This window comes from Phacochoerus africanus, chromosome 4 (genome assembly GCF_016906955.1).
Source record: "Phacochoerus africanus isolate WHEZ1 chromosome 4, ROS_Pafr_v1, whole genome shotgun sequence".
Lineage (NCBI taxonomy): Eukaryota > Metazoa > Chordata > Mammalia > Artiodactyla > Suidae > Phacochoerus > Phacochoerus africanus.
In genome coordinates, this window is record NC_062547.1 from 77,410,667 (window position 1) to 77,438,327 (window position 27,661).

The following is a 27,661-nucleotide window of genomic DNA, read 5'->3' on the forward strand; positions in this document are numbered from 1 at the left end:
GTCCTGGTTCCTTGTGGCCCAGGAGCATAACAGCGTGGCTCTGATCTCTGCTGTGTCCCTGGGGCCTGGCCCAGGGATGACAGATATTTAGTGGATGGATGTATGGCCCCAAACCTTCAGTCAGTCTCCTCTCCCTCCCCAGTTTACCTGGACCCCTCCCTGTGCCCTCTCCCCCTTCGATGCTCACCCTTGCCCTAGCTGCGTCTCCGCTGGTGCTCTAAATCCTCCCTAGCTCCCCATTGCCTTGGGGACAAAGCCAGCTTGAGTCTCCTCCAAGGTGGGGTCAGGGGCTGCGGAGGGGGGCATCCTGACGGTCCTTACCCCTCCCACACCTCTTCTCTCCAGTTCAAACCACCTGTCTCCCTATTGGCCTTCGATGGAAAGAAATTTCTTTTTTTGCTTTTTAGCACTGTACCCATGGCATATGGAGGTTCCCAGGCTAGGGGTCGAATTGAAGCTGTAGCCACCGGCCTACACCACAGCCACAGCAACACGGGATCCGAGCCAAATCTGTGACCTACACCACAGCTCACAGCAACGCCGGATCTTTAACCCACTGAACGAGGCCAGGGATTGAACCCATAACCTCATGGATCCTAGTCAGGTTCTTCGTTAACCGCTGAAGCATGAAGGGAACTCTGGAAAGAAATTCTAAGTTTGGCTCCTTTAGCTTTGGGCCAGCAGCTCAGCCTCCTCCAGGCTATCTTGCTACCAAATGAGTTTTGGAGATGTGGTCTCTTGGCCTCACTCTGTCTAGCACAGTGGCAGATTGAGTGACCTCCAGCTGCACCCTGACTAGCACTCCATTGCTCCATAACCTTCAATGGCTCCCTAGTGCCCCCCAGATAAAGGCCTTGCCCTAGTTTTGTGGGCCCCCCATCCCACCCTCCTCATCCCAGCTTCATTGTGCTTGTAGCCTCTGCCTCCCCTCCCCACCTCATCCCCAGGGCTCTTCTGGGCCTTTGCATGTGCTGGACCCTCTCCCTGACAGTTCTTCTCCTCTGGGCTTGATGGGTGGATTGCTGATGTTTTTTCCCCTCCCACATGTTCCCCAATGTCAGGACCCAGTCTCAAACCAGCCTGGGCTGGGGGGTGCTTAGTTAGGGTGTGACATTTAACCCCTCCAGCTCTGGTGTCCTAGCTTCATCGCAGAGGCGGGAAGCCTGTCTGGGGCGGATCTCAAACCCGTTGGACAAGTTTGCTGCTCCCTGAAGTCACCCTGGCTCAGAGGCAGCCCTGGCAGGGCCTGGCACCATCCTGCTCTGGGCTCAGGCCGGGCAGGAGGGAGCCGTAGGGCCCTGGAACCAGCCAGCCAGCGCCGCCTGAGGACATCTCGGCGCAAGCGGCAGGTGGGCCGGGGCACAAGGTGGGTGTGGAGGCTGGACTGGGTGGCGTTGCCACTGGTGGGAACAGGGAATAGAGGATGGGGCAGAGCAAGGGACCTGGGGACAGCGACAGAAAGAAGGAGCAGGAAAGATGGACGATGAAGAGAGAAGCGCGGGGTGGGGGGGGTGGGGGCACAGACATGGTATGTGGGACCTGGGCTGCTTCTGCCTCAGTTTCCTCTACTGCGCCTCGGCAAAGGCCTGACTGGGGCTTGGGAAGGAGAGAAAAGCGGGGCGCTGGAGCAAGGATGGGAAAAGAAGGGGGGAGGGGGACGGGGGGAGGAGGCGGGAACTGAGCCGGGCGCGGAGGGGGGCAGGGGGGAAGTGGGTGTGGAAAGGAGAAGTGGTGAGGGACCCCGGCCCAGTGGCGCCCGCCCGCTCGGGAGGGAGGAGGCGCTCCTCAACTGGGAACGCCGGGGCTTTCCAGAATGTGGAGAAACAGGAAGTGGCTAGTCCCTGCCCCCAGCCAACTGGGCCAGGCTGGGCCCACCTGCCCCGCCCCACCTGCTCGGTCAACACGAGCTCCTCCTCCCTGGGCGGGCCTAGCCCCGACTCCCTCCCAGGAGAGAAACTGAGGCTGGGCGTGGGGGTGGGGAGGGGGGGGCTCCCCACTGAGGGTTAGCCCAAGAATCTCATCAGCTCCCAGGGAGGGCCCCAGGGACCTGACCTTCGTCCATCTGAAGTTTTCCGCTGTTGCAAATAATGACCCGCACCGTGGGCTCGCCTGTGTGTTAGGTCCCAGCATCACTCCGGTTTAGCGGGCAGGAACACTGAGGCTCGGAGCGAGTGGGCCACTCGTCCAGCCTTCTCCTGGCTCAGCTCTGGGGCCTTATTTCTATCTGGGGTCTCCCCACGTCGGGTAGCTTCATTTCACCAAGAAAAACACAAGACTCCCATCCCAGTTAGATGTGAATTTCAGATATCAGGAGGCTGCTTCTTTGGTATATCTCAAACATTGTACGGGTTATGCTTGCACTAAACAGTTACTCTTCGTGTATTTGAAATTCAAATGTAACTGCATTTTGTCTGTGACCCTACTTCCTCCAGCCTGGTCAAAGTGCCTGGGGGACACTTGGGGGGTGTCCTTGTATGGGATGAGGGCAGAGGGAGCGCGTGAAGAGGAGGCTCCAAACAGAGCTTCTTCTGATAGAGCCCTGGACTTCTGTGAGCCCTGTCTCCACCAGACCAGAAGCCTTAGGCACTTCTGACCACTGAATGTTCACTTAGGTAACCCCATGTTTCAGATGTTCACCTGGAAATATTCACAATGGCTAAATACTATGCAGTGTTTACAGAACTACCTAGTAGGTGGCTACTATTATTAACGTGGGTGGGAGGCTGAAGCACAGACAGGCTAAGTCACTTTCCAGGAGTCGCACAGCACCCGAGGCCAGGCCTTGAGCTCCAGAGCTACATCCCTTTTGCTCTCCCAGGCTATCTCTTGCGATTCCCTGGAAATCCCCACATCTGACTAATTCCCTAGACATCCCTAGCCTTGGCAATTCTTCCATGATGAGATGGCTGGACCCACCCTGGCCTGGGCAAACTGCCGCCATTTCAGGCAGAGTTACCCGTAGAGATCTCGTGGTTTCCTGAGGTGGACGTGGTGGAGGTCGAATCCACGCCTCCCCACTGTTTGCTCTCTGACCTGGGCCGGCTGAGGAACAGTTCTGTGCCTCGGTTTCTCCACCAGCAAATTGCAGGTAACATGAGTCCCATCCTCACAGGACCACGGTGGGAGCAGGGTCATCTTCCTGGGCATGTGACTTGGGGACGTCGCCCAGGCCTGACGTTCGGGGGGGCTGTGCTCACCTTAATCCCCTGCGGTTCCTGCCTTGGAGTTTTTAATACTTTTTGAACAAGGGCCCTAAATTTCATTTTTCACTGGCCTTGCGAATTGTGTGGCTGGTCCTGTGTGAGAGGAAATGGGAAAATGCCACCGGACTCTATTTCCCCAAATCAGCTTATTCACCCTTTTGAATCTGAAGTGTCTATTGCTCAAATTAATGTTTCTCATTAGCTATAAAAAATAGTTCCAGGAGTTCCCATCGTGGCTCAGCGGTAAACGAACCCGACCAGTATCCATGAGGACCCGAGCTCAATCCCTGGCCTCACTCAGTGAGTTAAGGATCTGGTGTTGCCGTGAGCTGTGGTGTAGGTCACAGCTGTGGCTCAGATCCTGGAATGCTGTGGCTGTAGCTTCGATTCAACCCCTAGCCCGGAAACCTCCAAATGCCACGGGTATAGCCCTAAAAAGATAAAAAAAACAAAAACAAAAAATTTCAAAGTCAAAGCTACAACCTGATTGCTGAAAACTATGCATGCCAAAGTGAAGCTCACTCTGGATAAATTACTTCTCTCTGGGTCTCGGTTTCCCCATCAGCTTCCTTGTGCTTATGGGTTTGGATGTGGGGGGCCCTTGGCCTGAATTTTTAGGGCAAACAGGTTTAAACATACTCATCTCCTTTACCAGACCAGGCTTTTTTTTTTTTTTCTTTTTAGGGCCACACCTACAGCATATGGAGGTTCCCAGGTTAGGGACTGAACCAGAGCTGTAGCTGCCAGCCTACACCACAGCCACAGCATCGTAGGATCTGAGCTGCCTCTGTGACCTACACCACAGCTCATGGCAACACCAGATCCTTAACCCACTGAGTGAGGCCAGGGGTCGAACCTGCATCCTCACAGATACTAGTCAGATTCATTTCCACTGTGTCACAACAGGAACTCCCTGAACAGCTTTTATTTTTTAATTTTTTAATTTTTTTGTCTTTTTGCCATTTCTTTGGGCCGCTCCTGCGGCATATGGAGGTTCCCAGGCTAGGGGTCGAATCGGAGCTGTAGCTGCCGGCCTACGCCAGAGCCACAGCAACGCGGGATCCGAGCCGCGTCTACGACCTACACCACAGCTCACGGCAACGCCGGATCCTTAACCCACTGAGCAAGGGCAGGGATCGAACCTGCAACCTCATGGTTCCTAGTCAGATTCGGTAAACACTGAGCCACGACGGGAACTCCCTGAACAGCTTTTAATTTGCCCTTCCTAAGGTGTTCCCCCTGCCCCGGTCTGGCAAACTCATACTTGAACTTCAAAGCCCCAGCTTCAATACCCCCCTACCCTTACTCTCCATGATGCCCTAGGAAGAGATTTTATCCCTCCCTGGGCCCTAGGCCTGATCTTGGAGATGGGAGTGTCTGGTCCTGCCTGTTTCCCCTAGCTGGGGGTTTCCTGAAGGCAAGGATAAGAACCAAGTTCTTTCTGGAGCCCCAGATATGTTCAGCTCAAGGCTATGGACATAGCAGCATCCATAAAAGTTCACTGATAGACAAGGAAGTGGAGAGGTGATCTCTATAGCCAAGGGGTTGGACTGGGTATAGGAGGCCTCTGGCTGGTGGTGAGGTGGGTCCAGGGACATGATGGCAGTTACTTCATTGCTGAACACTCTGCTGGGGAGGGGGTAGTGTCTCCTGCACTAGCTCTGCTTGAACAGCCAGACCTATCCCTTGATGGGTCCAGTGGGCTCAAGTCACAGGAACACAGCTTGTCTGTGCCAGGGCTAAGTCCCACCCTCTTCCTGGCAGTGAGGCAAATCCCGGCATCATTTGCATCAGGCCCCTGGAAACCCTAATGGGGAGAGAGCCAGCAGGAGAGCCACCCATATCCCTATGGCCCTACCTGGAAGGACCCTGTGTTTTCTCTGGGTGGCCCCTGGGGCTTACCAGATTCCAGGTACCAGGCTCTGTGTTGGGGGCTGGGCGTCCCAGAACTCCTATTCCAGGGTGGAAACAGATTAATGAACAAATAACTATTGGTGGGAAGTCAGTAAAGGGAGGGAGCATCTAGGGGACCCTGACTCTTTCACATAGTTGCCAGCAAGTCCCTGACGAGGAGCTTCAGAGCCAAGATCTTCGGGATACAAGAACCCCAGTGGCTGAAAGGTCTGGGTCAAAGTGCACCAGGGGAGGGTACAGTCGGGCAAAGAAAGGCTTGCAGGTGGGAATGGTTCCATCCTACCCTCATGCTGCAGAGGAGAGAACTGAGGCTCATAAGGGTAAACCACAATCCAGGGTAGCAACAGTAGTTGGTTTGTACAGGACCCAGCGTCCGCGGAGCCCGAGCCGCGGCAGAAGGGTCGGCCTCAAGGGGGCTCAGGGGCCACGGTTGGAGGGACAGCCCCGCCAGACCCCGCCCACAACCCGCCTACCAGAGACCCCGCCCCGCGGCATGACCGGAAGTGCGCGGGGCCCCCAAGATGGCGCTCGAAACCCGGAAGTGAGCGCGGCCGCGGCGAAGCTTAGAGAAACGGAGGCGCCGCGGGCTCCGCGCCCTGCCGGACCCGAGTCCGAGGTGAGGCGCGCCCGGTCCCACCCCCAGCCCGCCCGCGCCGCCCCCGCCCTGCCGAGCCGCGCTCCCCGGCCCGCGTGGGCCCTGGCTCCTGGTGGCCGCCCGCGTCCGGGGCCGGGGGTTCCGGGGTTCCGGGGTTCCGGCGCTCCGGGGCCGCGGGCAGGGGGAGGCGGCGGCGGGTCTCTGTCCTCCGACCCCACCCTTAGCCGTGACCCTGGGTCCGGGTCCTCCGCCTCTGAACTCTAACCCCGCCCTCCTCGGCGACCCCCGACCCTGTGCTGCTGTAGCTCCTGCCCAATACGCTTTCGCGTGAACCCTGACCTACGGCGGCACCCCAACCTTTTCTCCTCGCCCTCCTCGGTGATTCCCTGACCCTTCCCTTCCTGGCGACCCCCCATCCCACGCTTCTTGGTGATCCCCGGACTTTACTTCTTTGGTGACCCTTGACCCCGCACTTCCTTGTGACTCTCCAGCACTACGTGACCCCCTCCTGACTGCTCCTCCGTCATTCCCTGACCCCTCTCTTGTGACTCTCAACCTCCATTGACCTTAGCTCCTCTCTTTCTGGGTGATCTCTGACCTGCTGCTGCTGGATTTCTGCCCTTCCTTCTCAGTGTCCCCTCTCCCAGGACCCCTCCTGACCTGGCTTCTCTGCCCTCCGGCTCCTGTTCCTGGTGTTTCCACGGGAGGGATCCTGTGGCTTTGGGATTGGGGGCCTTTTAGGTATTAGCTGACCTGACTGAGCATGTTGGGGTGGGAGGGTCTCCTGGAACTGGCACTGGAAATGCCCAGAGGACAGGCTGGGGGAGGTGGTGGGCAGAGGTTGCCCCCACCTTAGATAGGCAGAGAGCTGGGGTGGGTGGAGAAGCAGCCTGTGTGGGTGGACCGCGAAGGTGAGGCCAGGTAGCCAGGTGCACCCTGAGCCCTGGCAGGGACTGACCCAGTCTGGGGAGCAGAGGCATGGACAGCCAGGCAGCAGTGTATCCTAGTACCACTCACTAATGTTCTGAAAAGGGAAAAAGAACTGAGTGTGTAAAGTGTGTCTGCCTCCCACTTCTGCTTCCCAGAATGTGCCTTGGTCCTGCCTGCCCTTAAAGTCCTTTCTGCCCATCCACTGCCTGGCCTGGCCAGCTTTAGTGCTATCTGTTTGCACCCAGTACAGGCCTGGAAGCAGCCTGGGATGAAGCTTGATGGCATTGGGGGGGGGCGGTGAGCATTCCACGTTGCAGTGAGGGGGCTGGTATTGGAGTTTGCACATAGAACAGGCCTGGAAGTGGCCTGGGATAAAGCTTGCTGGCATTTTGGGTGGTGGTAGTGAGTGTTCCACGTTGTGGCTGGGGGCTGGTGTTGGCCTGGCTTTAGTGGAGAACCTTCTTACCTACTGCCAGACCTGGTAATCCAACCTGGAGCCCAACATAGTAGGTCTGTTCCTGTAGGAAAGGTTCAAGGAAAATGAGGCTGGGCCTTGGGGGCTGCAGGCCTGGGAGCGAAGAAAGGCCATCTGTCAGATGTGAGACTCCAGAGAAGTCCAAGGTTGGCCTCAGTCAGTAGACGTGAGGCCCTGCCCTTGCTCTGGGCTGGACCTGACCCTGCATTTCATGTTCCCTGCCCTGGGGCCTGCTTGTCCCACTGGAGGGGGCAGCTATGCTATCAGTGAGCCTTGTGAAGAGAGAAATAGCCAGGCACCCATTTCCTTGAGGCCGAGACCTGAGGTCCTTGGGCAGCCTGGAGAAGCTCCTGCAAGCTCAGCCATACCTTTTTTTCCAAGCACCCTGGATTTTCCCAGGGGAGGCCCCAGAGCTGGGCGATGGCTGCCCAGGGCTGTCTGCTTGGGCCCCTTGGTGAGTGGGCCAGGGAAGGGCAGGACGGGCGGCAGTCCCAGGTTACCCCGTGGCAGGGGAGACACAGTACAGACCCTGCCAGGTACAATGTGCTGTCCCCAGGGACAGCCAGTATGGGGACCTGGGGACAGCATTCTGGGATTCTGGAGGGCGTGGGCTCTTTGTTTGACTCTGAGCTTCTGAGCAGATGTCTGCTCACACCTGCCTGGAGCTGGACCCGCCGTGTGTGTGTGTGTGTGTGTGTGTGTGTGTGTGTGTGTGTGTGTAAGTGTGTTGGGGGAGATGTTTCTTCTTTGGAGGGGGGCTGGCGGAGGCCTAGGGCCCAGATGTGGAGCCTGATTTGTAGGGGAGTCTGTAGGGTGGAGCGTAGAAGAGGCAGTTGGCTTTGAAGTTGGGGCAGGATGAGGCCACAGGTATGCAGCCAAAGGCCAGCGCTCTCTAGCTCGGGGGTTACTGAGGCTGGACCCCCATGGCTTGCAGGCCTGGCCCCCACTGGTGACAGGACCAGCCTGGGCTGACCCAGCTCGGTTCTAGAAAAGTCTCAGATACCCCTCCAGCAGGGGCCAGGCCGGAAACGCTGACCCAGCACAGGGCTCTAGCTGCGTGAGTGAGCTGGGCCGGGAATAAAGAGGCAACTGTGTCCAGTCCCCAGAGGCTGCCTCCCTCCCAGGACGGCCTCTGCCTGATGAAGCTTTTACGGCCACTGACAGGGGCAGGGATCTGCTTGTTCCCTATGTGGGGGTCATGTCATTGAGAGCAGAGTGGGGAGACAGCCCCCCATGATGCCAGCACAGTTTCAGGGTGCATGTGCGTCTGCGTGGACACATGGCGGTGTGTGTGTGTGTGTGTGTGTGTGCGCGTGCACATGTTTCACGGATACATATGTACAGCAGTGCACGTCCATGTGAGGGCGTGCATGACAGTGTGTGCATATGTCATGTGTGAGTGTTGCATGCATGTGTGTGCAAGTGTGTTGTGTGTGCATGCAGGTGAGTGTGTGTATCTGTGCGTGCGTGCATGCGTGTGTGTGTGTGTGTCTTATGCAGGCTTGGAGCATTTCCAGCCCCTTTTTCTGCAGCCAAGGGCTGTGTGGTTGGATGCTGGTGTAACCAGGAGCAAGGTCACTCAGACCCGGTCCAGGCCTGGCCTGCCCTTGCTTGCCCACTGTCTCCCTGTGTGTGCAGCCTGGGAACGTCTGTGGGCTCCTCTCCCCTGAGTGAAACCCCTGTTCCTGTCCCTCAGAGCTACCCTCTTCCCTACTGCTGGTGGGTCAATCCCACATGGGCAGCCTCCATGGGGCTGGATAGGAAAGCAAACTTCCTTTATCATCCTGCCTAGTGACAGCCACCAGCTTCTCTCACTGGGGCATGTAGCTGCCCTGCCCTCAGGTGGGAGCCCGCCCGAGAAGTTTCTGATGCTCTGGGCTTGCCTGGCCCCCTGTGGAGGCAGCGCTAAGACCTGCTAAGACCTGGACAGCCCTTGAGAACGTGATGCTCAGTGAGAGAAGTAGACACAGAAGGATACACAGTGTGAGATTCCATTTATGTGAAACGTCCAGAACAGGCACATCTACAGACAGAGATGAATTAGAGGCTGTCAGGAGCTGGGGAGGAGGTGGAGGCGAGTGCTGATGGGAGGGAGGTTTCTTTTGGGGGTGATGGAATGTTCTGAAATTACAGGTGATGGTTGTACAATTCTGGGAATGTACTAAAGACTGCAGAATTGTACACTTTAAATGAGTGAAGTGTGTGGCCTGTGAATCACTTCTCCATAGAACAAAGAAGTATTTAAGAAAAAGAGAAAGCAGCGCTTGGCCTCTGCTCACAGGTACCCATGTGCTGCGGCCTGGGGGGGGGGCTATCTCTCTCCTCTCAGTCCCATGAAGGGGGACAAGGTGCTGTCTCCCCACTTTATGGAGGGTCAAAGAGTCTCCCTTGGCAGCCCCCAGGCCCTGGCTCTGCCCTGACTGCAGGAAGTGGGGCTGAGGGGAGTCACCCAGTAAGTCAGCTCTGCGCTCTCCCTGTGCTGCCTGGGAGCCTCCAGGGCACAGCTAGCAGAGACACTACCCAGGGGAAGGCTTTGGATTTGGCCCCTATTATGTCCCCCAGTGCCCCCCTGGGTTCTCACAGCTGGGCATCTGCCCCACCCTCCTGGGTTCCCAGAGCAACTGCGCTAACTGCACTGTCCAGTCCGGGGCAGGTGCCTCCATCCGATTGGTCTCCATCCCCATTGGAGCACATCCCCAAGTGAAACCGAAAGAGGCCTCTCTGGCAGTCCTTCCAGGTCCGCAGCTGGTGCAGAGAGTGGTGCCACATTCCGGAAGACAGGCGTCTGGCATTTCCCGGGAGTCAGAGTTTCAGAGTCGCAGCACTGGGGTCAAAGGCTGACACAGGAAGCAGCAGTGGGATGGAGGAGGGAGGGAGCGGTCTGACTGTGGACCCGCAGTAAGCATTTATGCCCTGACTCACTGCTGGGATGGGGCAAAAGTTCCCCTCAGAGATGGCCCAGAGGTGCCAGGCGTGGGTGTCCCACAGCATGTGAGGTAAGTTGAGGAAAGGCTGGTCCAGGAGCTGGGACAGGGTGTGTACATATGAGGGGCAGGGGTGTTCTGCCCTGGAAGCTGCAGAGTGGGGGTATGGGCGCCCCCCTCCGGCTGGGGTGGTGCAGGGTGTGGGAGCCTCTCCTGGTGTCCATGTGAGCCAGCCAGGGTATTAAGGGAGTTTGCATCAGATTCCGGCCCTCCAGGAGCTCAGCCCACTGTTTTGGGGGTAGGACTCGGGGTAAGTGGGCCCCCAGCTAGGTTTCAGGGGCTGTCGGGATGGCCCTGGTTGGGGGGTTTGGGGTGTAACCCTCAGCAGTGAAAGTGCCCCAGGCTGGGACAGAGTTGGGGTGCAGCTCTGGGAGGGCAGAGGCTGCCACCCCCCAAATTCAGACCTGCCACTCCTCTTGCAAAACCAGCCTGTCTGGAAGCCCCACTGCATTCCAGGAATCCAGCAGCCTCCTCCCAAGAGGGGACCACCAGGGGCTTCACCACCTCCAGGCACCTCCAGGGGGCAGGATCGGTGTTCCCAGTACCTGTTATTGTGCACAGGGCGAGACTAGCCCTGCTACCCTCCTGTCCCCTCATGGGCTGCATCCTAGTTGGCTTCTGGGGTCAGCTCAGTAACTGCCCCAGGGACACCCCTGTCCTGGTCCTGAGCCCTGTAGATAGGTCACTTCACACACAAAGGGACTTGGCAGTTGGGGTTAAATTAGGGACCCTGAAATGGTGATAGCCCTGGATTCCACCAAGGACCCAGTGTCCTCCAGAGGTCCTTATAAGCAGGGGACTTTTCTTCATGGGAGGCTGAAGGGAACTGAGTTAGAGCTCCGGGGGCCTCCAGGTATTACCTCTGAAGATGGGGGCACCCCCCTGCCCTGGCTCTGCCAACAAGATCAGCACCACACCAAGCCTTGGGAGACCCAGAGCCAAGGCCCGTGTGCTCACCTGGACTTCTGATCTATGGGCTTAGGACAGGGTCCGAGTCTGTGGTTATTCCTCTAGACGGAAGGAGAAGCAGATCCAGGCCCCATTGTGGGTCTTAGGGCCCCTGTTTCTGGGACTTGGGAGTGTCCTCCCTCTTCCCAGTTTGTCGCCTTCCTCCCTTAGCATCAGGGTGCCCTTTGGCACGGGCAAAGGTCTCTTATGATGTTCTTGGCACCAGACTGGACCAAAGGAGCCAAATGGTGTTGCTTGCTGGTCGGACCACCTCCCTGGGACTAGTGCAACCCAGCTGCGGGCAGTACCAGCTGCTGTCTCACTCAGGGCTCTCCAGGGAGAGATGCCTGGGAGCCAAGGGGCCTGAGGCATGCCTGTCACCAAGCGGCAAGAGCCAGGAGGGTCAGACTCTTCTACCTACAGACTCTGGACAGACTAGGGCACATCAGTGTCAAAGGACTGGAAAGTTGGGCCTGCTGGGATTTGGCTTAACATCTTTTCAGAGGAAGAAGATCTGGGGGTCAGAGGAGACCACATGCTCAGTGTATCTAAAGCCTTTTAAAGACTGAATAAGCACAAGCCCTGAGGAGGCTCTTCCTGGAGGAGGATGCTCTTGTGAAGGTGCCTGCCACTGTGGGCAGCTGCTCCACACCTGTCCATGAGGACACATTTAAAGGTTCACCAGCTGCACGGGTGGGCCAAGAGGCATAGCAGCCAGAACGCCATCCCTGCCAGTGGGCTCTCCCTTGATAAGATTGGACTGCACCTGGGAGTGGGGACCAGGGGTTGGGGGTCACCGAGCCCCAGACTCCTGGTCCCCATTCCCTCCTGGGCCCTGGGGTAGGTAGTAAAGGCTATGTGTGCCAAGCTGTGCCCTCGGGGTTGGCGGGGGTGCTCACTGGCCTCCCAAGGCTGTGGGACTCCAATGAGGGTGGGTGGTGTGGTTATAGATTCAGCTCTGCCTTGGGTGTGTGAGCTGCGTAAAGTGCCACCTCGTCATCCATTTGAGCATCTGGAACCAGCTGTCCTGGCCCACAGGCCAAATCGAATCGGTGCCTCCAGGACTCAGCCTGAGAGTTTCCTTTTCTGCATAAACATTCATTTCAGCAAACATCACTCTGTCGCCTAGGCCAGGGTCAGTTCTGCTTGCCCAGGCGCAGTTTCTCTTGATGGCTAGTGTCTGTCCTCAGGAATGGCGCCTGCACCATCCAACCTCCTGGAGTAGCAGCACCATCCAACCTCCTGGAGTAGCAGCACCTTCCTGGGGCTGGCATCCAGGGTCACTGTGTGTGTGCCCTGTGGCAGGCCCCCCATGTGGGCTGGCTCGGTTGCTCTTGCTCCTGGGGTCAGGTTGGGGTGACGTGCTATGCGGTTGCCCTCCCTCCAGGGCCTCCCCCATTCAACCTCAGGTTGACTGTGATGGCCTGGCTCTGATGTTGTGGCCCCACCACAGGGAGGGAGGGGGCTTCGTGTCCCAGCAGGCCAGGAGGTCTTGCAAGAGACACCCTCTCCCTGTCCCAGACAGAGAGGCTCCATGTCCTGCCTGCCTGGCATGTCACTGGGGCCAGGCCCTCCCTGTCTTTGGCATCCCAGAGTGGCTGTGTTCCACATGCCCCTGGGAACCCTGTGCAGGTCCTAGGTCACATCCTTGGTGCCGGCCCCACTGGTCAGTAGTAATCCTGGCTCCAGGGGTCACAGGGATTCGAGCCGAGTGTCAGGGTGGCTCCAGCTGGGGCTTACCACCCCCTTCCATCTAGTGTCCCTGGGCTGCTATCAGGGCTGACCACACACTTGGCTTAAACTACAGAGCTTCATTCTCTCATGGTTATGGAGGCAGACGACTGAGATCCAGGTGTCCCAGGGCCATGCTCCTTCCAGAGGCTCCAGGGGAGGGTGCCTCCTGCCCATTCAAGCTTCTGAGGCCCAGGTGACCCTCAGCCTCTGTCTCAGTCTTCACATGGCCTCTCTTCCTTGTGTCTGTGTGTGTTTCCCCGCTAAAGACACCAGTCTTTGGGAGTTCCCATCATGGCTCAGTGGTTAATGAAACTGACTAGCATCCATGAGGACGTGGGTTCAATCCCTGGCTTTGCTCAGTGGTTAAGGATACAGTGTTGCCAAGAGCTGTGGTGTAGGTCGCAGAAGCGGCTCTGATCCCTCGTTGCTGTGGCTGTGGCTGTGGCTTAGGCCAGCGGCTACAGCTCCGATTAGACACCTACCCTAGGATTCTCCATATGCTGCGGGTACGGCCCTAAAAAGACAAAAAAAAAAAAAAAGACACTAGTCTTTGCCTTAGGGCCGCCTTGCTGCAGTCCGACCCCATCTTAACTAGTTTCACCCCTCTGAAGACCCTGTTTCTGAGGGAAGACCCCTGCCCAGGCTCCTGGTGGACATGAGGTTGGGAGACACCAGCCTCTCAAGTCTCCCTTCTCTCTCTCACCACTTTCCCCTTGCACTGGGCCCTCTCTCCAAATTCCCAGCCCCCCTCAGCTGGCTCTGTGTCCCTGTGTGTCCCACTGAGCACTTGGCCTCAGTGGACTGTTGGGGAGGAAGGGCTCCTGAGGCTTTCTTTGGGGACCCCCCCACCTTTTCAGCCCACCTACCACTCATGGAGGTGACTATCCAGGGACACATGGCCCCCAGGGTTCCTGACCAAGCTGAACTATGCCAGCAAGCCCAGACAGTGTGTTCTGAGGGGCTTAGGGGACTGAGCCAGCAGAGCCCACTGTCATCCTAGGGTAAGACCCGGCAGCCTGCTCTGGGGTCACTGGCTAGGGCGACAGGGCAAAGTGGTCTCAGCCAAGAGGTGGGGGTTAGCCTCTCCTAGATCTGGCCTTTTCCCACGCCCTGCCCCCCCATGTCCCCATCGTCCTATCTGGGCCACCGATTCCTTGATCTTTCTCTTTTACAATGACTCATTCACAACCTGATCTCAAGAGGAAATCCTGCAACACAAAGCAAGGCCCCTCCCCTGAGAGCACCTTGTGGGCACCACACCGCATGCGACTAACATCTGAAAATACATGGAGCTCTAGCCCTGAGACCCCACCTGGTGGGGCTGATCCTGGGCGGCTAGAAGCCCTAGGACATGGCATGTTCACCCTCTGGAGCTCTGGGGCTGGCGACAGGGTACTGAGTCTAGAGCTGTGGGGCAGGGCTGGGGGTGGGGCTGCTCCGCAGAAATTGGAAGGATTCAAGGGGCTATGTTTGGGGGCTGCACCAGTGTGGTGTTGGGGGGCTGTGGGGGAACAGGGGGCTAGAGGCTGTGGAGGTGGGGGCAGGGAGATGCTTTTGGGCCCTGTGGGGGTGGGGGTGGGCCCAGTGTGCCCACCTCAGCCCCTGACAGCTGCTCTCTGGATGTGCCTGTTCTGAATGTTTCCCATCCATGGAATCCCACACTGTGCGTCCTTCTGCATCTGCTTCTCTCACTGAGCATCGTTGTCTCAAGGTCTGTCCACGTGGTAGAAGTGTTGGTGCTTCTCTCCTCTTCATGGCTGAGTGATGCTCCCGCGTGTGGGGGACATGTGTGTTTCCATGGGGATTGTTCCCACCTTTTGCTGTGGATGTGTGTGTGCAGGTTTTTGTGGGAATGGCTGGGAGCGGAGTTGCTGGATCTGTGGTGACTGCTTCACCTTCCGACTGCCAACCTTGGGGCTGTACCACTTTGCACTCCCACCTGCACGACCCTGCCCTGGTCCAGATTCCTGGTGCCCAGGGGCCGCCTTGACTCGAGGCCACATCGCTCCCCTCCCCACACTCCTGATCCAGGGCCAGGTGTCAACACCCTGCTCAGTCAGATCCTGGGGCCCCTGAGGCAGATTCTCCGCGTCTTTGAACAGATAGGGAACCCCCCCCCCCAAGTCACACATACCCTACCCCCGTCAAGTCTGCGGCCTCCCCTTCAGAGGCAAACCTTTCTCTGGAGGCACGTGATGCCCTGGATGGCAAGTGACAGTGTGGTGCCCGAGCCTTCTGGGGCTGCCACTCAGAACAGGTTCTATGGGGCCGTGCAGGCCTGGCCTGATGCAGGTGGGGGAGTCCCTGGGGAGCTGACCATGGTGTCCCATCCCAGGCTGTTTGGCGTGAGCTTGGATGGTGCTTCCTAAGTGAGCAACCTCTGAGGCCTTGGAGCTGAGAGGTGCCCAGGAGTGGGAAGGGGTTGGCTTCGCTGGGTTTCTGGCTGCTAATAGAGGGACACCAGGAGTTCCCTGGTGGCCTAGCGGTTGAGGACCTGGCATTGTCACTGCCATCACTCAGGTCACTGCTATGGTGTGGGTTCACTCCTTGGCTCAGGAACTTCCACCATGCTGCAGTAGGGTCAAGAAAAAGAGAGAAGGATGCTGTGGCAGCAGGGGTGCCAATGGGGTTTAGTGGGGCTCTTGGCTGGGGGACACGTCCCTTGCACTTGGTACAGACAAGGGGCGGTGGTCAACCCCAGGACAGAGTGAGCTGTCAGCCTTCTGAGCCTTCTCTCTCAAATAAAGGTGATTCCCACCTGCCTGCTCTCCCTGGTGTGGGGGCTGACCCCTCGTGGGGGTTCCCCTGAATAGAAGAGCCTCCTGGGGTCTCCACAAAGGCAGCAGTCACTTAGTGGCTCTGATTGCAGAGGCTCTGGACTCTGCTGAGTGCCTGATGAGCCTTGTGCACGTACCTGAACAACCTATCCTCCGGGTGAGCAGACTGAGGCGCAGAGGAGCTCAGGCCCTAGGTTGTTGGAGGTTATCCGACCCTTGGACAGAGCTGGGGTTGGACCGTCTGCCTGACCAAGACTTTGGGTCACAGGAGAGCCGTGTCTCTGTGTCTTGGGTCCTGCCCGGTGTGGCTGTGGCGGGAAGTGGGCTAGGGGCAGTGGCATCCTGCTGGTAGCTTGGCAGCCCGAGCTCAGAGGCCTGAGCAGAGCAGGGCACCCGCAGCTGTGGCTCCAGCTCCTGCAGCTGCCCCGAAGGGCTGGGCACACCGTGGCCCAAGCCCTGGTCCTGCCCCTCTGGGCTGTGTGGTGAGGCATGGAGGCAGCCAGGGCCCCGCGCAGGCAGCCCTCCCCGCCCCCTCGGGATTGCACAAGCTGCCCGCATGCGGCCGTGATTACTGGAAGTCCTGAGGATTTCTTCACTCAGGGCTTGGCTGGGAGTGGCAGCCGCCTCCCCTTCCTGCCTCCCTGGGTGATTAATGTCCTGGGGCCGCAGTCTGAGGGGCGCTCAGCCAGTCTGGGGTTCCTGCTGTGGTGGCAGGCTAGAGGGTCTGGGGGACCTCATTCCCAGGCTCCAGGCCTGTGGGAGTGGGGGGATCGTGGGGGCCAGGGCTGGTCCCTGCAGCTTTTCTTGGCTGGGTGTCTGCCCTCATTCTCAGCTGGGGCCCTGTGCGATCTTAGCCCCAACCCAGTGTGGGGGGACTTGATAGACCCTCAGCTTGAGCAGGCTTGATGCGGCTGCAGAGGGATGGGGAGGACCCTGCCCCCTGTGGGCACTCCCAGTTCAGATATCCCTCCCAACACAGATTGGATGGTCGGCACTCACACTGGGCTCCCAGGCTCTAGGCCCTCTTTGTGGGTAGGGAGGGCAGCTCAGGGCCTGAGAACAAGGGGAGGGGTTGGAGGGGTGCTGGGCAGGGTTGGCCCTGGCCACATGTAAGGGGCTGCCCTCATCCCGGAGGTCCTGGCCCCAGTGTTCCCAGGAAGGGCAGTCAGCAGGGCCTCCTGTGACTTGGGATGTCATCGCCGGGGGGGGTGGGGCACCCTGGCAGCTGAAGGATAACCCCTTCCCCAGCTGTAGAGGTGCTGGAAACCAGGAGGGCACCCTGGCAGCACTGTGGAATTGGGGAGCCTCAACTTGTACCCCCTGCATGGGTCAGGGGACATCCCCTGGTATCCCATGACCCCCACTGCTCTCCCTCTGCGTGAGCCTGGCCAAGCTACCATCAGGGTCCAAGGGCAACCTCAGGATGTGCATGTCTTTTTCCAGGTCATGATGCCGCCGCCTCGGAGCAAGAAGCCCAGATAGATGCCCCTGCGGCCTGGGTTGTGGAGCCCCCCAATGCTGGTAGTGGGGCCCACCATGGATGGGGAGTTCCCTCCACACGAGCCCCCTCCAGCTGGCAGTGTCCTGTACAGCCCGCCGCCCCTGCAGACCCCGCTGTGCGGGTCCGGCGTCCAGGTGAGTATCCAGGTGAGCCTGGCCCTCAGGGTCGGCCTCCTGGCCCCTTGGCTCCCCTCCTGGTGCTTCTTGTGGAAATGGAGGCCCTTGGCTTTGCCAGGAGGACCCTCTGCAAAGTTCCTCTGCAAAGTTCCAAAGTTTCTTCTGCAGAGGCCTTGACTACCCATGGGGACACACTGCCTTGGTAGCTGCCCTCACCTATGGGGCGTCAAAGGCTGGGACCGCCCAGGCAGGTCACACTCCATGCTTGTCCTTCTGCTTCAGCACCCATTCTTCTTAATTCATAAGACTTTATTTCTTAGGCAGTTTTAGGTTGATAGGAAAATTGCACAGAAAGTTCCCACATACCTCTCCCTTCCCTGATCACCCTGTTGGTGAGGGTGTTCCATCACAGCTGTGATCCAGTGTCACTAAGGGCCACAGTGACAGTCAGTTCAGTCTTTTTTTCTTCTTTTTTTGTGACTTAGATTGCAGCTACGGTAACACCAGATCCTTTTTTTTTTTAGGGCCGCACCTGCAGCGTATGGAAGTTCCCAGGCTAGGGGTGGGGTCAGAGCTGCAGCTGCCTGCCTACACCACAGCCACAGCCACGCTAGATCCGAGCCAAGTCTGCGACCTACCACAGCTCACAGCAACGTTGGATCCTTAACCCCCTGAGCAAGGCCAGGGATTGAACCCACATCCTCAAGGATTCTAGTCAGATTCTTAACCTGCTTAGCCACAATGGGAACTCCATGCCAGACCCTTTAATCCGCTGTGCTGGGCCAGGGGATTGAACCTGCGTCCCAGTGCTGCAGAGATGCAGCTGATCCCTTCGCGCCAGAGCAGGAACTCCTTGGTTCACTCTTGGATGTTGTCTGGGTTTTGACACATGTCAGAGGACACATCCCCACTTTTAGAGCTTCATACAGCGTCGTGTCAATGCCCTAAACCCCCTGCCCTCTGCCTCTTCATCCCCTCCCCCCACCCCCGCACCACCCATCGGCCGTCTCCAGAGCGCTGCCTCTTCCAGAATGTCCTGCAACTGGGTCACAGCGTGTGACCATTTCAGACCGGCTTTTTTTCTCAGTCATGTGCATCTGAGGCTCCTCCGTGACTTTTCCAGGCTTCATAGCTCATTTCTCTTTAGCACCAAATAACATTTCATCTTCTGCACGTCCCAGTTTGTTCATGCACCCACCTACTGAGGGGCAGCTTGTTGCTTTTGAGTTTTGATGACTGTGATGAAGGGCCATAAGAGATAAAGTGACCGCAAGGGCCGGGTGTCCTCACATCACAGATGGTACCATAGGCCTCCCAAAGAGACAGGTTTGGAGTCCTCCATCAAGTCAGGCCAGGAGTGAAGTGGGGGAATCCTCCTTGCAGAAAAGACAAAAGCTGAGTTTCTCTGTTGGGGATGAGTTTCTCGGTTGGGGAAACTGGAGCTGCCAGTCAGCCCGGAGAGCAGGTGGGGTGCGGGCGCCAGAGGGCAGTGTGCAGTGCAGCAGTAAAGCACCTGCTGGGATTGGGCCAAGGGAAGGCAGGTGGGAAAAGAGCGAGAGTCCAGCTTGGGTTTCAGAGAAGCTGGGTGGATCTCAGGGCCAAGCGAGGCTCCAGATTGAAGGTCCAGAACTGGCAGAAAGTGCCCCAGACCCCAAATTGTAGCATCAAGAAAGGGGCAAGGAGGTGTGCACCCACCCAGATCTCACCCACTGCCTAGCTGTGCCCACATGGTACCCAAATGCAATGGGCCTGGCACCTCCACTGGCAAGGAAGCAAAAAGGGGTTAGAGCTGCAGACCTGCGCACCACCATGTGCCAGTCCAGCCGCCTCCTCTGCTCCCCTTCTTGCCGAAGCTGTTCCCACATGTCCCTCCAAGCCTCCGCTGCCTGGCTGAGGCCTCCCTGAGCCATCCCACACGTGGCAGGAAGTGCACGCCTTCCCTGGGTGCTGTTTCGCCCCATTTCCTAGGCTCCAAGTACACGCTTGTCATTCTTAACAGCGCCACAGGATCCCTTCTTCTCAGCATCCATAATTTGCTTAATTATTTCCCTATTGTTGGGCCTTGGGGTGCATCCAGTTTTCCGCTGCTATAAATAGTGCTGCTGTTTTCCTCCCCCTCCTGGATGAGTCCCCGGGGCTGTTTCTGGAATAGAATCCTGGGTCAGAGCAGCAGGCTCGGGCGGGTTTGCAGAGGATGGGCTACTTCTGCAACATCCAGCTACAGTGACCCAGGAAGCTGGCCGAGGGCCAGAACAGTCTTCAGGGACCAGAGGGGCTCAGACACTGGCATCACGGGAGGGACGTTTGGGCTGAGATAGGGACCCTGGTAGAAGGGAGCTGCCATGTGGGGCTCTGAGCCCACTCAGGCAGTCAGAACAGAGCAGGCTTCCTGTGCTCTCCAAGGCCCAGCTCTGCACACAGCCTTTTCCTCTCTGGCCACCAGTGGTGGACTTGCTCCTCAGGCCACACTGGGTCTGGCCCAAGAGTGGCCAGCAGACTCTATAGGACCTGTAGGCCACGGAGGTCAGTGTGGATGCCATGCTCCTCTCCATGTCCTAGCTGAGCTGACCCAAGCTGGGGAGGAGGAACCCAGGGTGGAGCTGGCACTGGGGCTGCCTGGCAGGGACATGCCCCTAGGGCTATCATTGTCGCCAAGCTGGCCAGATATAGCAAATTAAAATACAGTCCAGGGAAACTTAAATCTTACATAAACACAAATTTTTAGTAGGCATGTTCTACACAGTATTTACACTGAAATTTATTTTTTGCTTATCAGAAATTCCAACTTCACTGGGTGTCCTGTGTTTTATCTGGCACTCTCATTTTATCTGCCACCCTAGCGGGAGTGTCATCTTCCTTCATCAGTTTACACTGGCCTGGGAAGCTTTTGGCTAATCTCCCAGGGCCTGCTCCTCCCCTGGGGAGGGCCAGCCTCTCTGTCTCCAGGTGGGAAATCCCCAGGCAAACTCTGATTGGCTTGCTGGGGTAGAGGCTCATCTCTGGACCAATCAAGTCCCACAGGCCTGCCCTCTGAAGGCGGAGCCACTCCCTCTGGCTGCAAGTGTAAAATCCCAAGGAAGGCTCTGCTTGGCTGGCTCTGATGTACCAGCCCTGTGGGTTGGGGCTGGATGTCCTGCATTGGCAGCCTCACCAGAGACTCATGCTGAGGGAGGAGGTTGGGGTGCTGTGTAGACAAAGCCACACGGGGACCCCACCTACCCACCTCCCCAGCCTGAGGCCTTGAGCTCCTCAAGGGTCTGGGAGTCCCCTGGCCTGGGAGCTCCACCAGGTCACCCCAGGCCCAGTCTGGGCACAGGCAGAGAAGGTTGGTGAGCAAGTGGCTCCTCGGGCCTCCCCTCCCCAGCTGCCCACTTCTGGGCCCATAGCCCAAGCCTACTCCCTGGACCAGCCTGGGCAGGAGCCACCACACCCTGAGCTGGTCTCCTCTGGTTCACCTTGAGCCTTAGGGCCTGCGCCAGTTGTAAGGTCTCACCACATCTCCTTCACTCTGGTTCTCTGAGCTGGACTTGGGAATGGGGGCAGTGATGGGAGATGGGACTAGCTCCTCCCCTTTGCACAGTGGGGAGGGGCCCTGGGTGGGTTCTGGACCAGTACCAGGTCAGTGAGTCTTGGAGAGGAAGGGAGTGGCCTTCCCGAGGAGCAGGCCTTATTTGGGCAGGGGCTAGAACAAGAGGGCATGGTGACCGAAGCCAGCAGGCCTTTCTCCAGTGACAGCTGCTGGCCTCCCTGATGGAGTCTCATGTGGCCCATTCAGAGGGGTGTGCATGTCCCCACCCCCATGCCGGTCTTGCCAAATGTTGCCCCTGCTGACTTCAGGCTCATCCTTCTGGCCACCCCCTGGCGCTTCCTAAGACAGGTCCCCCAGAACCCCTGCCTGTGCCTCACTCTTGGACCAACCAGGCTTGGCCCCTGGGAGCTCTGAGAAGGCCAGACCCCCACATCCTCCTGGGAGGGGTTGGGCTGCGAGGCTCTGGCTAGGCTAGGGGCCTGTCCATGGTGCTGGTGGGAGCCCCCTGCTCTTCTGAGAAGTCCCCTGTCCCAGCAGGCTGCACATCTCCCTTGTGGGGGCCCAGCCCAGGAGGGACTCACACCATCTTGTTTTATATGGGGCCCCATCCTCCACTTTCCAGAATGGGCTTCCTGAGTCCTGCAGGGATGGTGGGGGCAGGGCCAGTCCAGAGTCACAGCCATGCTCACTGTCCCCTTCCCGCCCTATCTCCAGCGCTGCTGAAAGTGTCTTCACCACAGCCCCCCCAGTGGGTTCTCCTGAGATGGGGAAACTGAGGCACAGGTGACCCAACTGGGAAGCCCCCGGGCAGGCTCTGGTCTCTGGTCCCTGCCCTAGTGCAGTGGGTGGCGGGGGGGAGAGCGGGGACTGGGATGCCTGCCTCCTGCCCTCTCCGTGACACCTGCTACTTTGTTTCAGAACGCCATGCTGCACTACTCCTGGTGGAACACCTTCTCGCCCTCACCATACCCAGCCTTCTCCAGTGAAAGCCAGTAAGTGACTGCTCCCACGCCCCCGGGTCCAAACCAGCCCTACTGCATCCTGCTGGGGAGCCACCCAACCCTCATGGGTTTTGCTCTGCCTTTCCATCCACAGTCATGGGTTAAACAAAACCAGAGGCTTGGTCAAGGGGCTTGAGCATCCCGCCAAGGGGGCATGGGCCAGGCCCTGGCCACACAGGGGCAGCTGAGACTGACCTGCTGTCATCTCCCTTAGCAAGAACCCCCAGGGAAAAGGTCAGATTGGATGAGGGAGCCAGGGAGGGCTCCACTTCAAGGGTAAAAGGAGCCAGGATGGCAGCTTCCCTGTGGAGGGCATCAGTGCACTGGGTTTTGAAGGATAAGTAGGAGTTTGCCAGAGGGAGCAGGTCTGGAAGCAAAGCAAGGAATGGCCTGTGCAAAGGGCTTGGAAGCACATGTGGCTGGAGCCTCAGAGTTTTCCAGGGGTACCATGTCCTGGGATGTGGGCACATGGGCCCCTCCTGTGCTGAGTTTCTGAGAGTCATTCCTGTGGGCGGATGACCCCACACCCATCCTGCATGGGCTGCACTGGCCATGCCTGATGGCTCGCCTTCCTTCTCTGCCTCCAGCCAGTTCATGAACTCGTCCTCCTTCATTGCGGACCAGCCCTGTGCAGACACCAGCTATGGCCCCTCAGCCACCACCCCCAGCTTCCCACCAAAGAGCAATGATTTTCCTCAGGTAGGAAACCTCTGGTCTGATGGGACCCTTGCCGCGTCCCCGGGTAGTGCTCATGGCTGGGCCATGCGTCATATGGGTGTGTCATGACGTGGGGACCGGGCTTGTTTGGGAAATAGCTTTTCTGGACCTGTTGGGTTGGGGGGCACTTTCTATCAGGGAAGCACTCAGTTGGTGGTCATGTAACTGAGGCTGGAAGCCCAGCTGTGTCACACTGTCGCTCAGGCCTGGATGTGGGTTATGGGCTGTATCTCTAGCGCGTTCTCTTTCCCTGGACCCGCGCTCGCTCCATCAGTGTGCACTAGCCCCTCGGCTGGGGCCATATTTCCCATTCCCCTAGGCTGGAGCCAGCCCCCCAGGAGCCCAGGAGCCAAGGGACCCTGCCTTGTGGCCTTGTCCATGGGTGTTGAACCTGAGAGCCACAGAGGTGTTGAGTGGGAAGGAAGGAGCCCAGCGAGGCTGTGGTGGGGCCTCAGCTCCAACATGACCCCAATCTGGGTGGCAGGAGCTGAATGGCGCTGGGTTTCCTTCCAAAATTTGAAATCCTTGGTGACCAAGTGGGCTTTCCATGGCTGGGCAGCCTCAGTGCACAGTTTGGGAACTGGAGGGTGAGGGGCTGTCAGGTGCTTGGTTTCCTCTTATAGAGTAGGGGCTCACGGGCTCTGCCAGGGGACAGGCTGACAGAGGACTCACTAGCCTGCATGGGCCAGTGCAAACCCGCTGTTCCCACTTGGACCAAAACCAGGGCCGTCAGACTGGCCCACATCCATTGGAGCCTGGCTGTTCTCCACACCCCGGGTCATGGCAGGACTGGGCAGAGAACTGGACTGAGCACTGCACTCTGCGGTGAGAGTGTCCCCCCCAAATCCAGGTCCACTCAGAGAGAGACCTCACTTGGAAATGGGGTCTATGGAGTTTCTGTCGTGGCTCAGTGGTTTAACGAATCTGACTAGGAACCATGAGGTTGCGGGTTCAGTCCCTGGCCTTGCTTAGTGGGTTAAGGATCCAGCATTGCCTTGAGCTGCGGTGTAGGTTGCAGACACAGCTTGGATCCCGTGTTGCTGTGTCTCTGGCGTAGGCTGGTGGCTACAGCTCCGATTAGACCCCTAGCCTGGGAACCTCCATATGCCACAGGAGCGCCCATAGAAAAAGTAAAAAGACAACAACAACAAAAAAAGAAATGGGGTTCTTGTCAGGTGTGGTTAGTTAAAGGTGGAGCTGAGGAGTTCCCACTGTGGTGCAACTGGATTGGCTGTGTCTTGGGAGTGCTGGGACACAGGTTCGAGGGCCAGCCCAGCACAGTGGGTTAAGAATCTGGGGTTGACATGGCTGCGGCTCGGATCTGATCCCTGGTCTGGAAATGACATATGCTGCATGGTGGCCAAAAAAAAAAAAAAAAAGGAGCTGAGATCTCCCAGGTTAGGGTGGCGCTCAGGCCACTGAGAGTCCCTGCAGGGATGGAAAAGTGGAGACACAGATGTGGGTGCGGGGGGTGGGGGGGCTGCGGGAGGCAGGGAGGACCCTTGGAGCCCAGGGGAAGCATAGCCCCACCAAGCCTAGAGTCTGTCCTGAGGGCCAGATGTGTCTATTGTCAGAGAGACCCGTCTGTGACTGTGACCTTTTGACCGCCCAGGAGGAGTCTCGGCTGGGCCTTGGGGCCATGGGAGCAGAACATTCTGCCCCTCGGAAGCCCTGAGTCCCCTGAGTGAGGGCCATGGTGTGGGGACAAGAGGCCAGTGGACACAGATTTTATGGAAGCATTCGTGCTTTCCTCTGCCTGCTGCTGCCAGTGTGAGGATACCCTTGACCAGGAGAGGAAGGCGATGGGGTGGGCAGTTCAGCCTCCCAGGGCACCCAGCTGATGGCCCCTCACCTGGGCATGGGCTCTTCTCGGGGGCTGGCAGCTGACTGGCTCCTGTCCACCGTGTCCTAGGCATGAGTCTGCATCCAGACTTGCTCCCCTGCTTGGGGTGACCCTTGCTGGACAGGTAAGGCCTGGAACGTGTCAAGTCCAGGGTCAGCGGAAGCCTTTGGGGGCTGTCCCAGCCCTGTGGCTTCCCACCTGACCTCGCAACCCCCCATTCATCTGCTCCCACCACCTCCTGTCTCTGCCAGTAATCCACTTGGTTTCTGAGCCAAGAATCCCTTGGGGAGCCATGCCAGCTTCTCAGCCTGCCCAGGGCTCCCCTCCCTGGAGATCACCATGCCCGCCCCACGGGTGGTCCACTGAGCACCTGCTGAGTGCAGCCACAGCCTAGCCCACCCTCCCGCAAGGGGGGACCACCTGGATCCAGATCCCCGTTAAGCAGCAAAATGTCTTCAAATGAAATCTTACTCCAGTGCCAACTGTGGGATCAGACAGATGTGAGAACACAGCTCAGCCAGGATGAAGGGTCCCGGCCCTGTAGGCAGCCTCCCCACCTCCCCCAGGACCCCTGGGCCTCAACGCCAAGAAAAAGCCCAGTCCACAGCGAATCTGGCATTTGAGGCTCCTCACAGCTCAGCCCTACCCACTGGGTCCTCCACAGATGCCCTCTGCTCCTGGCTCAGATTAAGTGACATCGCACAGTGGCCGGCATAGGGACAGCCCTGAAGATGTCCTCCTCCTGGTCCTGGGACTTGGGATGTGTCACCTCCTATGTCAAAGGGACTTTGCAGGTGGGGTTAAGTGAAGGCCCCTGGGATGGGGATGGTCCTGGATTCCCCAGGGGCCCAGTGTCATCACCAGGTCCTCATAAGAGGGAGGCGGGAGGGTCAGAGGCAGAGAGACTGGAGATGCCGCGCTGCTGGCTGTGAGGATGGAGGAAGGGGCCGCGAGCCAGGGATGCGGCGCCTCCAGAAGCTGGAAAAGGAGAAAACGACTCTCCCCTGGAGCCTCTAGAAGGAACCGGCTCTGTCAGCCCATTTAAAACTTATGCTCTCCAGCACCATGAAGTAATAAATGTGTGTTGTTTTAAGCTGAGAAGTTTGAGATAGTTCATTACAACAGCGAGAGGAAATACTCCGGGTGAAGCCCTCGTGTGACCCATGGCACACTCTTCACTCCTGTTCATGCATCAGAAGGAATTGGAATGGAGAATGCAGGGCTGGGGGCAGGAAGTGAATATAACCCCCCAGGCCTTAACATACCTCCTGGTAACGAAACTTGAGCCCCAAGTTTCCTAGCAGCCAAAGCAAAGAGGAAAGTGATGACTTGTGCGACTCTTGCTGCCTCTGAGGAGAAAGCTCCCCCACTTGACTTTGGGGTGTGGAGCAGTTCTCTGGGGGCCGCACACAAGCCAGAAGTCAGACTGGGCCCCCATGGAGCCCACCCAGAGCCTGGGGGCCCGGGTTCCAGGGTGGGAGACTAAATGTACCCAGAAGTTATCTGGAAATTTTACCTCTGACGCTCTCTTCTGTATGTTTGAAGGTTTTTGTGACCAAACAAACTTCAGAATATTTTAGGTTTACAGAAAAGCTGGATAAATGCTACCAAGAATTCCTGAGCACCCTCACTCATCCAGTTCCCTGCACGATATATATATATATAACACCTTACGTAACTGACCGAGGCCAGCGTCACGAGGCAGAAACTAGCCCTGGAGCAGCATGGCTGACCACACTTGTGCTCCCAGAGGTGCGCTGAGGCTCTGAGAAGAACCATCCAGTTCTGTGCAGGCTGCCTTGCCGGGGCCCACGCTGAGGGGTCTGCATCTTCTGCAGGAGGCCCACATTCATGGCGCACCTCCTCCCAGGCCCTGAGTCCATGCATCTTGCTGATGGGTTGACCTTGACCCATGACAGGGCAGCGTCCACCAGGTCCCTCTACTGCCCACTGTCCTCTCCTTTCTGCCTTCAAGTTAGCACAGAGCCACCGAAGCTCCTACACCCCTTGCTGAGGGGCCCACATGTGATCTCCTACCCCAGGATGCGCTGGAGGTGGGGAGGGCATGTGGCTGGTCTTTCATCCTTTAACTTTCAATTGAAATATGATTTCCATTTCATATGAGTTAGCAGTTTTAGTACATTCGCAATTGTGCAGCCATCGCCTCTAATTCCAGAACATTCCATCTCCCCAAAAAGAAGTCCATCCCCTTGAGCCGTCAGTCCTATCCCCTCCCCACCCCAGCCCCAACAACCAGGAACACATTCTCTTGTGTCTGGATGCATCTGTTCTGGACGTTTCCCGGTCATGGAATCACACACTGTATGTCCTTCTGTGTTTGCTTCTCTCACTGAGCTTCATGGTCCCAAGGTCAGTGTGGTAGCGAGTGTCAGTGCTTCTCTCCTTTTCATGGCCGAGTGATGCTCCCATGTGTGGAGGGCATGTAAGTTTATGTGTCTGTCCATCAGTGGACATTTGGGTCATTTCCACCTTATGGCTGCTGTGAATCGTTCCAGTGTGAACATGTATGTGTATATTTTAGCACTGACCTGTGTTCCACTGTAGCTCAATCTCATTCAGGGAATTTTTTTTTTTTTTTTTTTTTTGCTGCACCCAAGGCATATGGACGTTCCCAAGCCAAGGATCAAACCCGTGCTGCTGCAGAGACAGCTCCAGATCCTTAACCTACTGGGGCCTTGTTGGGGTGAGGAATGGGGGTGAGGTGTGCCTCCAGCCCTCTCTGCCCCTGCCCTTCTAGGGCCTCCTGTCAGTGCTCTCCACCCTGGTCTCTCTGGGGTGCTGGATTCAGGGCTGGCTTTCCCACCCTTCTTTGCTAACTCTCCAATGCCTAGCTCCCCCAACCCCCAGTCCTTCTCAGGATCGGTGCTGCCCTCACCCCTCCTCCCAAGACTGCCTGGACCCCAGCATCTCAGCTGGGCCCTGGGAGGGCTCTTTCCCATGCAGTGAGCCCCCTGCCACACACTCTGTAGGGCAGACATCCGCCCTGAGGGTCCCTGCAGGCATCTCAGGTGGGCCCTACGTCCTGAGGACACTTTCCATCTGCCAGCCCAGGCTTCTGGGAAGCAGGATGAGGTCACAGCTCAGAGAAGTGCTTTGCAAACTCTCAGCAGCTCCCCACGAGGAGGGGGCTGGCGGGCAGCATCGACTGCTCTGCAAATGGATCTCTCCAGGATCAGAGGTCTTGGCCCACCCTGCCAGCCGGCGCCCAGCAGTTCCTGGCATTGGCAGAGAGCGAACTCAAGGCTGCTTATCTCAGGAGGCCTAGTGGTTCCCATGGGCCATGGCCGAGGACCCCCGCTCCATGGTCTCTGCCGAGGTCAGGGCGCGGCAGGACCACACTCCCCTGGGAACTCTGGGGAGGGTCCGTCCTGCC

The 27,661-nt window shown here is 58.0% G+C and overlaps 1 protein-coding gene across 6 annotated transcripts in view; it reads left to right on the forward strand.

Annotated features, from left to right (window-relative positions):
- The first annotated feature begins 1,232 nt into the window (after window positions 1-1,232).
- Window positions 1,233-27,661, forward strand: part of SBNO2 (strawberry notch homolog 2) — a 49,624-nt gene continuing 23,195 nt past the window's right edge. For 4 of the 6 annotated variants that reach the window (XM_047777757.1, XM_047777760.1, XM_047777761.1 and 1 more), the window contains exons 1-4: window positions 5,588-5,733; window positions 17,004-17,195; window positions 21,625-21,698; window positions 22,295-22,406. In XM_047777757.1, the coding sequence (XP_047633713.1) occupies window positions 17,043-17,195; window positions 21,625-21,698; window positions 22,295-22,406 (339 nt within the window). In that variant the 5' untranslated portion in view covers window positions 5,588-5,733; window positions 17,004-17,042. Of the gene's footprint in view, window positions 1,367-5,587; window positions 5,734-17,003; window positions 17,196-21,624; window positions 21,699-22,294; window positions 22,407-27,661 lie in introns of those variants that run through there. The other 2 variants (XM_047777758.1, XM_047777759.1) reach the window with 2 other exon arrangements.